This window comes from Mastigoproctus giganteus, chromosome 2 (assembly GCF_048544385.1).
Source record: "Mastigoproctus giganteus isolate SK-2022 chromosome 2, ASM4854438v1, whole genome shotgun sequence".
NCBI lineage: Eukaryota > Metazoa > Arthropoda > Arachnida > Uropygi > Thelyphonidae > Mastigoproctus > Mastigoproctus giganteus.
Window position 1 is genome coordinate 156,641,703 of NC_143576.1, and position 12,745 is coordinate 156,654,447.

Below are 12,745 nucleotides of genomic sequence, written 5' to 3' on the forward strand. Positions count from 1 at the left end.
CAAAGGCTGACACAAGTAATTATAGACCTGTGAGTTTAACTTCTGTTCCAGGAAAATTAATGGAGGCACTAGTTAAAGAAGCACTGCAGGATCATTTAGACAAGACTTCAGTTATAGCTCGGACACAGCATTGTTTTGTTAAGGGGAAGTCTTGCCTGACCAACCAATTTGATTGGATACTATGATGCAGTCACAAAGGAACTGGATGCAGGGAATAACTTTGATATTATATACTTGGATCTTAGAAAGGCTTTTGATACTGTTGCACATGGAAGACTGCTGCACAAATTGGAGCAGTGTGGCATTGGAGGCAAATTGCTGCTGTGGATAAAGGGGTGGCTGAGGGGGAGAAGACAGAGAGTGGTAATCAATGGACACTGCTCATCGTGGACTAATGTTATTAGTGGAGTCCCTCAGGGCTCAGTGTTGGGTCCATTATTGTTTTCTGTATTTATAAATGATATTGATGATGGTATATCAAGCTTAATGTCCAAGTTTGCAGATGATACAAAGGTTGGCAGGGTTGTTAAGGACACTAATGACAGTATGCTGCTGCAACAGGATCTGGAAAGGTTGAGCAGATGGGCTGAGAGGTGGCAAATGAAGTTTAACATTGACAAATGTAAAGTACTACACATAGGAAACAGCAACCCCAGAGCAACGTATCAACTCTGTGGTACTACACTGACAGTGGTAGAGAATGAAAGGGACCTGGGGGTGGTTGTGCAGGCAGATATGAAGTTCTCTGAGCAGTGCAGATGGGCTGCAAGAGTAGCTCGTGGTGTATTGTCAATGATATATAGGAATTTTTCTAGCAGGGATAAGGAGATGATTATTCCCTTGTATAAGGCAATGGTCAGGCCACACCTAGAGTACTGTATACAGGTCTGGAGGCCTCATTTCAAGAAGGATGTAGAGCTGCTGGAACGAGTACAGAGAAGGGCAACAAGATTAGTGAATGGAAAAAAGGGGTGCTCTTACGAAGAAAGGCTTAAGTTTTGCAAATTACAGTGTCTGGAGACTAGGCACCAGTGAGGTGATCTGATAGAGGTGTATAAAGCCTTGAATGGTTTGAGCATGCTCAATGCTGATGGGATTCTTCCTCTCGCTCAGAATAATCACCTGAGAGGGCATAAATTCAAATTGAGGAAAGACAGATGTAGGATAGACGTGCGAAAATTTGCCTTTAGCCAGCAGGTGGTTGGTTGGTGGAACAGACTTCCATCCCTTGTCGTGGAAGTTGATAGCCTAAATAAGTTTAAGGATCACCTGGACAGGTATTTTGAATGAACAGAGGGGGTGAAGTGGAAGTGGTTTTTTTTTTTTTTTTTTTTTTTTGCTGATGCTGCATAAGCTTGCTTTCTTGCATCAAATGCCTCTACTAATGCTAATACTAATGCTAAATCTCTGGCAAAGAATGCAAAGAAAAACGCCAAAAGAGTTCTTTACTTGAGTAAACTCTAGAATGAAGGGGATGAATCAGATTGGTCCACTTGATATCGATGGTTCAACTGTTGATGATCCTGCTTAGATAGCTAACAAACTAAATGAATATTTTGCATCTACATTCACACATGAGGAGTTATTCAGGGAGGGGAATGCCAGAGGTATATTAAACTCTGGCAGTAAGCTGGATAATCTTGTAATAACTGAGAGTAAAGTGGAGGAGAAATTGTTGAAGGTAAACATAAGAAAGGCACCTGGGTTGGATGGAATCTATCCAGTTATATTAAAGGAGGCAGCAAAGGAAGCAAGCAAACCCTTAGCCATAATTATGAGAGCTTCCTTGAACTCAGGGGATGTACCCATGGACTGGAGATGTGAAAATGTGACCCCAATCCACAAAGGAGGATCAAAGGGAGACACAGGTAATTACAGACCTGTTAGTTTAACTTCTGTTTCAGGGAACGTAATGGAGGCACTGGTTAAAGAAGCACTGCAGGATCATCTAGACAAGACTTCAGTTATAGCTCGAAAGCAGCATGGGTTTGTTAAGGGGAAGTCTTGTCTAACCAATTTGATTGGATACTATGATGTAGTCGCAAAGGAACTGGATGCAAAGGATAATTTTGGTTTAATAACAGAATCTTAGATAGGCTTTTGATACTGTTGCATATGGAAGACTGCTGCACAAATTGGAGCACTGTGGCATTGGAGGAAAATTGCTGCTATGGATAAAGGGATGGTTGAGTGGGAGACGACAGAGAGTGGTAATCAATGGACACTGCTCTTCATGGACTAATGTTATTAGTAGAGTCCCCCAGGGTTCAGTGTTGGGTCCATTGCTGTTTTCTGTATTCATCAACAATATGATGATGGTATATTAGGCTTAATGTACAAGTTTGCAGACGATACAAAAGTCGGCAGGGTTGCTAATGACACTAATGACAGTATGCTGCTGCAACAGGATCTAGAAAAGTTGAGCAGATGGGCTGAGAGGTAGCAACTGAAGAATAATATTGACAAATGTAAATTACTGCATATGGGAAGCAGTAACCCCAGAGTAATGTATCAACTGTATGGTACTACACTGGTAGAAAGTGAAAAGGACCTGGGGGGGGTGGTTGTGCAGGCAGATATGAAGTTCTCTGAGCAATGCAGACGGGCTGCAAGATTAGCTCATGGTATCTTGTCAATGATATACAGGAATTTTTCTAGCAGGGATAAGGAGGTGATTATCCCCTTGTATAAGACAATGGTCAGGCCACACCTTGTGTACCTTATACAGGTCTGGAGGCTTCATTTTAAGAAGGTTGTAGAGCTATTGGAACGAGTACAGAGAAGGGCAACAAGATTAGTGAATGGAACAAAGGGTTGCTCTTATGAAGAAAGGCTTAAGTTTTGAAAATTACAGTGTCTGGAGACTAGGCACCTGTGAGGTGATCTGATTGAGGTGTATAAAGCCTTGAATGGTTTAAGCATGCTCAATGCTGATAGGATTCTTTCTCTTACTCAGAATAATCACTTGAGGGTATAAATTCAAATTGGGGATCGAGACCTGTCGAAATTTGCCTTTAGCCAGTGGGTGGTTGATTGCTGGAACAAACTTCCATCTGTCGTTGTAGACGTTGATAGCCTAAATAGATTCAAGACAAAACTAGACAAACATTTGGAGTGAGTGGATGGGTGCAATTAGAAGGGTGTGTGTGTGTTTTTTTTTTTTTTTTTTTTTTGGCTGATTCTATATAAGCTTGCTTTTTTGCATCATGTGCCCATGCTAATGCTAATGCTAATATTAATATTTAAAAGTAGTTATATACAAAGGTTTTAATTTTTAACAAAATTTTGAAATTCCATGAAAATTCCACAGAGGCAACTGTTATCAAAACTCACAACCCAGGGGCCCATACATGTTTGTAGAACTCACTTCAGAAAGGGTTTGATGACAAGAGGGTATAACAAGTTTGAGGTCAATTGCTGATAATACAAAAGTAGAGCTATACTGCATTGAAATAATAAGTATATTTAATTGAAGAAATTTGGATTATATATTTTTTCTTGATATATTTTTATTACTTTTATTATATTTCATTATTAAAAATAAGGAAAAGAGTGGTGTTACAAATGCGGGGCAAGTTAGGTAACTTAAAAGGAGGAGGAGTGGTAAAATTGTAGAGTTCAAGAGGTAGGCACAGAAGAAGGGGGCCGAACACCATAAACTAAACTCTACTGGCCTTTTTCAGTCAGGAATAAAATCCAACAGATGCTCTTGCTGACTGACCAGTCAGGAAATGTAGGTGAAAAATTTTTAAATTAGTATTTTATTATTATTATTATTAGCCATATGGTGCAAAGAAGCGAGGCTTTTGCTGCACCTGCCAAAAAAAAAATAGAGTTACCCTGTGTGTGAGAGAGAGAGAGAGAGAGAGAGAGAGAGAGAGAGAGAGAGAGAGAAGTAGAAGGAAATCACCAAGAAAGAGAAAAATTATGACATCCAGCTAAAAATCCTGGGTGTGCCAAGCCCATACTCACCAGATGCGAGCCCTTGGAGGTTGTAGAACAGCATCTGCCCTTATAGAAATAATAATAACAGGAAAACAAAGGAAAGTGACAAAAACTAGTGAAATGATGTTTCTTTACAGATTTAAGGTTTCTGAAAAACTAGAGTTGAATAGAAGAAAATTTTCCAGAAGTGAAAAATTTTCCTAAACCTGCGTACCATTTCATTAATTTTGGCATTTTCCTTATTTTCCTGTTATTAATTTTTATATATGGGTAGATTTTATTTTACTATTTAAAATTTTTTTCAGCTACATTTCCTGTCTGATCAGAAATATATAAGAATATTTATCTTATTTTACTCCTGACTTCTTAAAAAATGGCTATTATAGTTCATTGTGCTTGTGTTGTAACAAAAACTGAATTCAGATCTTCTCTTTCTAATGAAGCTTTGGAAATACTCCTGACAGCCAAATCTAGTCAGCCGAGCCATTGTTATGAATAAAACTTTGACTTACATTTCTGAAGGGGACAAAGTTTGCAACAGTATCTTTTTTGAAGCAATCAAAATCAGAAAATTTAACAGAAATCCACAGGCAAAAATTCTAGGTCAGCTAATGTTTGAAAGTTTACTGTATGGTGAAGAATCCTATGTCTGTATTTTAATATAAAATGTGTATTTTGTCAGTTAAATTTTATATTTATTGCAGTGCACTTTAAAAGCACATCCTGTTTTATAGGAAGCACTTCTGCTGATTTCCTCCTGCTTATAAAAGCCTAATTCAGGAGTTTTTTGAAAGTGAAAAGTTGGCAGCTAAGCTATTTTAAGGAAAATAGATGACTTTGTGTTTTGAAGTCCCTATTTGATATGGAAATACCTGAAAAGTAATTTCCATTTCAGGTAGTGAAAGGTTCACATCTTTAATTTAGCCGAGTAACTCCTTGTTATAAAACTAATTGATTTTTTTTTTTTTTTTTTGCTTTTAATGAAAAAAAAAAAATGCTACTTTTTTTGTCATGAGTGTCTGGAGGACTCTATTGTCCTTCCAGTGACAGTGACAGATCTTGGGCTTAGGCTCTTTAGAAACTACTATATTATCCACAACTCAACTTAAGTAACTATATCATTTTTAATTGAATAACATCACCCAGTCCATAGCTGAGTGGTCAGGAGCAGGAGTGCAGTAGCACACACTCTTTGAGTAGACCAGGGTTCAAGCCCCTAACTGCTAAATACGGTCGATTTGCCAACCCGCACTGGACCAGCGTGGCAGATTATGGTCCATTTCCCTCAGCATGAACTGTTGAGGAGGCTTCCATCCTGCAGTGGGTTGATAAGGGCTGCAGTTTACCTTTTCTCTTTTTTTTTACCCAGGAAGTGAAGTCATTACTCATTTAAAACTTGAAGATGGTTTTGAACCTATTTGGGTCATTCCTCAGAAAACATGTAGCCTCAATTAGCAACTTTTCTTTGTGACCAGTTGTGGATCTATTTGGCTCATTCCTTTTTTCTTTTTCTTTTTTTTTGTTAGTTGTTGGCGCATCGGCTTCTATGGCCATAATGCACCTCCCAATGTTTTTTTGCATTTTACTCTGATCCAAGCCTGAGATGGGATTCAAACCCACCACCTTTGGGTTGCCAGGCAGGCACTTTACCCACCTGATTAGCTGGTCGGCAGGTCATTCCTTAGACAACAGGTAGTCTCAATTAGCAACTTCTTGCTTTGGGTGGTGAATAAATGTGTCAAATCTAAATGGACAACCAAGTGGTGTTTGGAAGAAAAACTTCCATTACATTATACATGTTTTCAATCAGAAGTTTGTTTTTCCAATTGAAAATATATTTTTTTTGAACTATGCCTATTGTCCTGATACAAGATGTGCAAAATAGTAGATAGAAATATTAAATCATTACCGTAGAGTACAATCCTTCATATTGTGGTGCAGAACTTGTATTATTATGAAAGTCTAAAACATCATTCCATACTTGGATTGATCCTGCAAAATAAGTAAAAAAAAAAAAAAAAAAGAAAAAAAAATTACACTAAGGTTTCCTCCAAAAAAGAAATAAATAAAATAAAGTTACAGTAGTTTGACAGCAAGCTATAAAATAATGATAAAACAATATATTTTTCTTCCAAGTTCTCCATGACGGTATAGTGGATTCACACTTATCATTTATTTGAAGAGATCTGGATTAAAATTCTGTTGGAGATTAGAGGACCTCTTAACTCTCCAGTCAGAATGCTAATTTATTTTTAATCCATATATGCATACTTGGAAAAAGTAACCCTATTTTATAACCTTAAAAATTAGCAAAAAATAATTCGAAACTGCTCACCTTTTAATACCACCTTTATTTTCAATCTGTTAGGAACAAAACAGTGAAAAACTCATTTTATATTGTACAGGTAAAATAAAACCCTCTCTGATGTGCTTTCAGCATGCACATTAGAAATGTTTTATAAGATTTTTTAACAGTCACATTTCAGTGTTACAAGTCTGTAACACCGAAAAAGAAAGAGAAGAATGATGATATCAAGCTCAGGACCTTGGGTGCCGACCGGGCTAGCCGAGTGGGTAAAGTACCTGCCCGGCAACCCAAAGGTCGCGGGTTCGATTCCCGCCTCGGGCTTGGATCAAAGTACTGCAAAAACCTTGGGAGGTGCAATATGACCACAGAAGCCGATGCGCCAACAACTACCAAATCAAATCAAATCAACCTTGGGTGTGCCAAGCCCATACTTACCAGATGTGCATCCCTGGGGGTAAAATATAAAGACTTACTTAAAATAAAGGATGCAAGCAACACTGCAGAGGCAAACTAAATGCACCCCCCCCCCTGTTGAAAGGTACTGAAACAGGCTTAGCCTATGTTCTTTAACAATCAGACTAAACCATGACTAGATCCTTTGAATTTATGGACACCTGCAAAATTGTCACTGCAAGCAGGACTGTGCCAAGCCATCACTATACTCGGATTCAAAGAGAAAAAGCTGTATTTATTACATGAAAAGGGCACAGAAAAAGCCCAATTTTGCAACTTCCGAGAGCCGATGCCTGGATGTAGTGTCATCATAGCAATAATAAATAATATTTATTACTGCTATAATAAATAATAAATATTATCAAAATTTACATTTTAGTTTATAATAATAAATTAAAATGTAAATTTAATGCATTAACTTTAATGCATTAGTGATAAGAATGTGAATAATAATAAACAAAAAATTATTTTATAAAATATATATTATTTTATATATATTTATCTTATAGTTTAATTCTTACTTTCTATGATATGCGTATAGTAGTCCATTTCGGCATAGTATGATCCTAGAAATGAGTCAAAACCACGGTATGTAGGCGTGTATGATAGATTACAGTAACCAAGGTGCCACCTGGTTGTTGGGGAAAGAAGAAGAAAAAGAAATAAGAACGAACACAACAGTATATGACATACAGTAAAAAAGTTATATATACACAATATATAGTATGAACCAGAGCTGTAATGCTCGATACGTTCTACGTTGATATCAATAGTTGTAAAATAATAAGAGGATATATTGAGGTAAACTCCTCTTATTATTTTACAAATACACAATATATACATGCATGCATCAATGAAATGGTATAATATTGCAACAGTGATACTGTCTTTGAGAAAAAAGAATATAGATAAAAATAATATAAATTTTTTATTATTTTTATCTACATTTTTTCCCCCAATGATTTATTATTATCATTGGGAATACTAAATTAACCAGTATAACTCTATAAGTATTTTAAAAAAAAACTTGCTAAAAACATGCTATATATGATAAGATTTGCTAAAAACATGCTATATATGATAATATATGATATATTATTATTATATAATAATATAATAATTGAATACAAAGGAATATTTTATTTTTATCCACAATTAACCCTTTTCTTTCCATTGTACTCTTTCAAGTCAATATCCTCCTTAAATTGAGGTTTCCACTCTTGCATATAATATTCAATGTGGTTTGACCATCAATATAGTGGTATAATTACCTTTTATCTCTATTGGAAAAATGCCTGTATAGCTGGATGGAAATTTTGATTGAACAGCAAGGAGCAGTATTTCAACAGAGACCTGTAAGACTCTCCCAAGCATATAATGGTGGGTTAACTCCAAAGGAATTTGAAGTAAAAAGTACTTTGATTAAAGGAATCAAAAGCTACAGAGCATCATATCAAATTAGCACTGACTTAGCTATGAGAAGGGACACTATAATAACCATTGCTAAAGTTCTTATAGTATTACTGATCAGAAGAAAAATTATTCAGAAAGATTTATGCAAAGCTGTGACAGAAGCTGATAAAAGTTGAAAGTTTTTTAAAAATATGAGTGCTGTCATTATGAATATAACATTTTTACAGTAAAAAATTTAGTTATAAATATTCACATATAGCCAGGCTATAAGCTTCTAAAAATATTTAGTATTATTATTAGAATTTGGCAATATTATGCAAGGCTTACACAGCACCAGCAAAAGAAAAGGTTCATTTGCCCATTCCTTTCAATAATTTGTCCAAATCCTCCTTAAATTTATTCAAATTACCTACCTCTACAACAGTAAGGTGGAAGTTTATTCAATCTTAGAGTTGTTCCTGCTCAGATAGCTGACAACCTGAATGGATATCTTGCATCTGCATTTACACATGAGGAGTTATTAAGGAAGGAAAATGCCAGAAGTTTGTCAAACTATAACAGGATGCTTAATGATTTTGTAATAACTGAGAGCAAAGTGGAGGAGAAATCGTTGAAGTGAAAAATAAGAAAGGCACCTGGGGTGGATGGGATCTATCCAGTTATATTAAAGGGAGTAAGCAAATCCATAGCCATAATTATGAGAGCATCCTTGGACTCAAGTGAAGTCCCCATGGACTGATGTGCAAATATATCCCAAATTCTCAAAGGGGGATCTAAGAGTGACACAAGTAATTAAAGACCCGTTAGTTTAACTTCTGTTCTGTGGAAAATAATGGCATTACTGATTAAAGATGCATTGCAGGATCATCTAGACAAGACTGCAGTAATAATTAAAATGCAGCATGGCTTTGTTAAGGGAAAGTGTTCTCTGACAAATCTGATTGGATACTATGACGTGGTTACAAAGGAACTGAATGCAAAAAATAGTTTTGATATCATATACTTGGATTTCAGGAAATCTTTTGTAAAAATTGGAGCACTATGGTATTAAGGGTAAGTTGCTACAATGGATAAAAGAGTGGTTGAGTGGGAAGAGACAGAGAGCGGTAATCAATGGATGCTGCTCATCATGGACTAAAGTTATTAGTGGAGTTCCCCAGGGTTCAGCGTTGGGTTCACTGTTGTTTTGTATATTTATCAATGATATCGAAGAAGGTATATCAGGCTTAATGTCAAATTTTGTAGATGATACAAAGGTTGAAAGGTTGTTAATGGCAGAAATAATAGTACACAACTGCAACAGGATCTGTAAAAGTTGAGCAGATGGGCTGACAGGTGGCAACTGAAGTTTAACATTGACAAATGCAAAGTACTGCATATGGGTAGCAGTAACCCCAGAGAAATGTACCAACTGGGTGGTGTTACACTCGGGGTAGTGCAGAATGAAAGAGACTTGGGGTTTATTATGCAGTCAGATATTAAGTTTTTTGAGCAGTGCAGACAGGCTGCCAGAGTAGATCATGGGGTCTTGTCAATGATATACAGGTAATTTGCGAGCAGGGATAAGGAGATGATTATCCCCTTGTATAAGGTAATGGTCAGGCCACACCTGAAGTACTGCATACAGGCCTGGAAGCATCACTTTAGGAAGGATGTAGAGTTTCTAAGGAGTGCTCTTTTGAAGAAGGCATAAGTTCTGCAAATTGCAGAATCTGGAGACTAGGCACCTGCAAGGCAATCTGATTGAGGTGTTATGCCTTGAATGGATTGACCAGGCTCAATGCTGATGGGATTCTTCCTCTTGTTCAGATTACAAACCTCAGGGGGCATAAACTGAAATTGAGGAAAGACAGTTGTTAAATAGATGTGTGAAATTTTCCTTTAGCCAGCAGGTAGTTGATTGCTGGAACAAACTTCCATATGTTGCTGTGGAAGTTGATAGCTTAAATAAATTCAAGACAGAACTAGACAAACATTTGGAACAAATGGATGGGTGAAATGAGAAGGGTTTTTTTTTTTTTTTTTTTTTTGGCTGATGCTGTTTAAGCTTACTTTCTTGCATCATATGCCTCTACTAATAATGCTCATGCTAACAAAATTACTGTATATCATTGCTGCACAACACCCCAGGTCTTTTTCATTTTCCACTATCCTGAGTAGCGTGCCACACAGTTGCTACATTAATCTGGGATTACTTACTCTGATTACTGTAAATAACTGAGTACTGTAAATGTGGTTTTGTTAAGGGGAAGTCTTGCCTGACCAGGTTGATTGGATATTATGATGCAGTCACTAAAGAGCTGGATGGAGGGAATAACTTTGATATTATTTACTTGGATCTTAGAAAGGCTTTTGATACTGTTACACATGGAAGACTGCTGCACAAATTGGAGCAGTGTGGCATTGTAGGCAAATTGCTGCTATGGATAAAGGGGTGGTTGAGGGGGAGAAGACAGAGAGTGGTAATCAATGGACACTGCTTGTTTGTTTGTTATTTGGTTTTTAGGAGCACTAGCAACTAAGGCCATATTGCTCCGGAGATATGCGGTGATCATTTCCTGACCTTTCTGCATCCTCCATATTTGGTGGTCACGGGCTCGAACCCCGGTATAATCAAGAAGCGTGTACACACTGCTGCTCCTGCTCACCTGGCTATGGAGGCGCCCAATGGGCACTGCTCATTGTGGACTAATGTTATTAGTGGAGTCCCTCAGGGTTCAGTGTTGGGTCCATTATTGTTTTCTGTATTTATAAATAATATTGATGATGGTATATCAAGCTTAATGTCCAAGTTTGCAGACGATACAAAGGTTGGCAGGGTTGTTAAGGACACTACTGATGCTATGATGCTGCAACAGGATCCGGAAAGGTTGAACAGATGGGCTGAGAGGTGGCAAATAAAGTTTAACATTGACAAATGTAAAGTACTACATATGGGAAACAGCAACCCCAGAGCAATTGTATCAACTCTGTGGTACTACACTGACAGTGGTAGAGAATGAAAAGGACCTGGGAGTAATTGTGCAGGCAGATATGAAGTTTTCTGAGCAGTGCAGATGGGCTGCAAGAGTAGCTCATGGTGTCTTGTCAATGATTTACAGGACTTTTTCTAGCAGGGATAAGGAGGTGATTATTCCCTTGTATAAGGCAATGGTCAGGCCACACCTTGAGTACTGTACACAGGTCTGGAGGCCTCATTTCAAGAAGAAAATGTAGAGCTGCTGGAACGAGTACAGAGAAGGGCAACAAGATTAGTGAATGGAACAAAGGATTGCTCTTACGAAGAAAGGCTTAAGTTTTGCAAATTACAGTGTCTGGAGACTAGGCACCGTCGAGGTGATCTACCATAGGCTCCTGTATCACTTAATAATTTATATGCATCCTATTCATTTTTCTTCTCTGCCACAAGTCTCATCAGACTTGTGGCAGAGAAAAAATCTTAAATGGTATTTCTTAGAACATATGAAACAATTATTTCTCTGAATGCTTCCTATTTAGAATTTGCTGTTGGCAATGTCATCATCAGATGGTCCAATTGTACAGAATTTAAAAACTGTCTGAAACCACTATAGTCACCCTTACGAAAGCAAAAGCCCTTCCCTTTACTCTTACAATAGTTACAGCTTTAAGTAAATCCCACATCAGCACACTGTTATCACTGCCATCCCATTACCACTGCCACTGTGATTACAATGTGCTTAATGTAGGTAAAAGGCTGAGAAGGTCTTTTATTTGCATGAAGCATTGCTGCTGATAATCAGATCAAGAGTATTGCTAGAATGCTCTGTAAAAAACAGTCATCCAATAAATCCACAAAAGTCTTGCTAATGTATGTGACAATATCTGTAAAGTTAAAATCCCCATTAGAAGGCATTCTGATTTACTGGCCCACTCTATTTCTCAGTATAGTTGTTTGTTATACTCATCACAGTAATTAGGCCTATAACACATTCCTACTCTCTTATTTTTTTTTCCAGTGCTTACGTCATACCAAACTCACCATTGCACTGGTCACTCACGTGAACTTTATGCACTGTCTTAGATTTAATATGCTTCTTAACTAAGAGCACGTTGTCCTGTCTGTCCTTTCTATACACATTGTATTTCCCATATTCAAATTCTGCACCCCTTATGTCTGAGTGGTTTCTGATATCTCTCACCATGTCTCTGATATTCTCATAATTTCTGCATTTGCCAACTTAATCAGTACTTCAAATTTATGTATTATGCTACTAGCATTAGTGTACACGTAAGTATAAATGCACCTGTTCTTACTCTTGGTTAGCCTAATGCAGCCTATATATTTGCCTGTTCCATGATGACCCACAGCAGGTTTGAAATCCCCAATACCCTGCCTTCAAGAATGCTACATGTTCCAATAAAAGCAATACAACAATTACTTTCACCTCTGCCTGTGGATATAGTTAATCTATTAGTTTAAGTATTCCCCCAAACTACTGGTTTTGTGACCCACCTGACATAGCTTCAACAGCATCAGCAAGTACTCTTGCACCCCCTTCTCTTTAAGCGTATCCATCCCCGTAATTTTCTTCTAGCTCCAAGTAATTTTAGATTCAGGTAGAAAATGTTAATGTTCAAGGCTGATCTTGATATTCTAGAAACAAG

The 12,745-nt window shown here is 37.3% G+C and overlaps 1 protein-coding gene across 1 annotated transcript in view; it reads right to left on the reverse strand.

Moving 5' to 3' along the window:
- LOC150089684 (arylsulfatase B-like) overlaps positions 1-12,745 on the reverse strand; it is a 101,894-nt gene that overhangs the window by 40,264 nt on the left and 48,885 nt on the right. Inside the window, exons 5-6 of the mRNA XM_090390075.1 lie at positions 7,228-7,337; positions 5,855-5,937 (exon numbers count right to left, since the gene is read on the reverse strand). Of these exons, the coding sequence (XP_090246201.1) occupies positions 5,855-5,937; positions 7,228-7,337 (193 nt within the window). The remainder of the gene's footprint in view (positions 1-5,854; positions 5,938-7,227; positions 7,338-12,745) is intronic.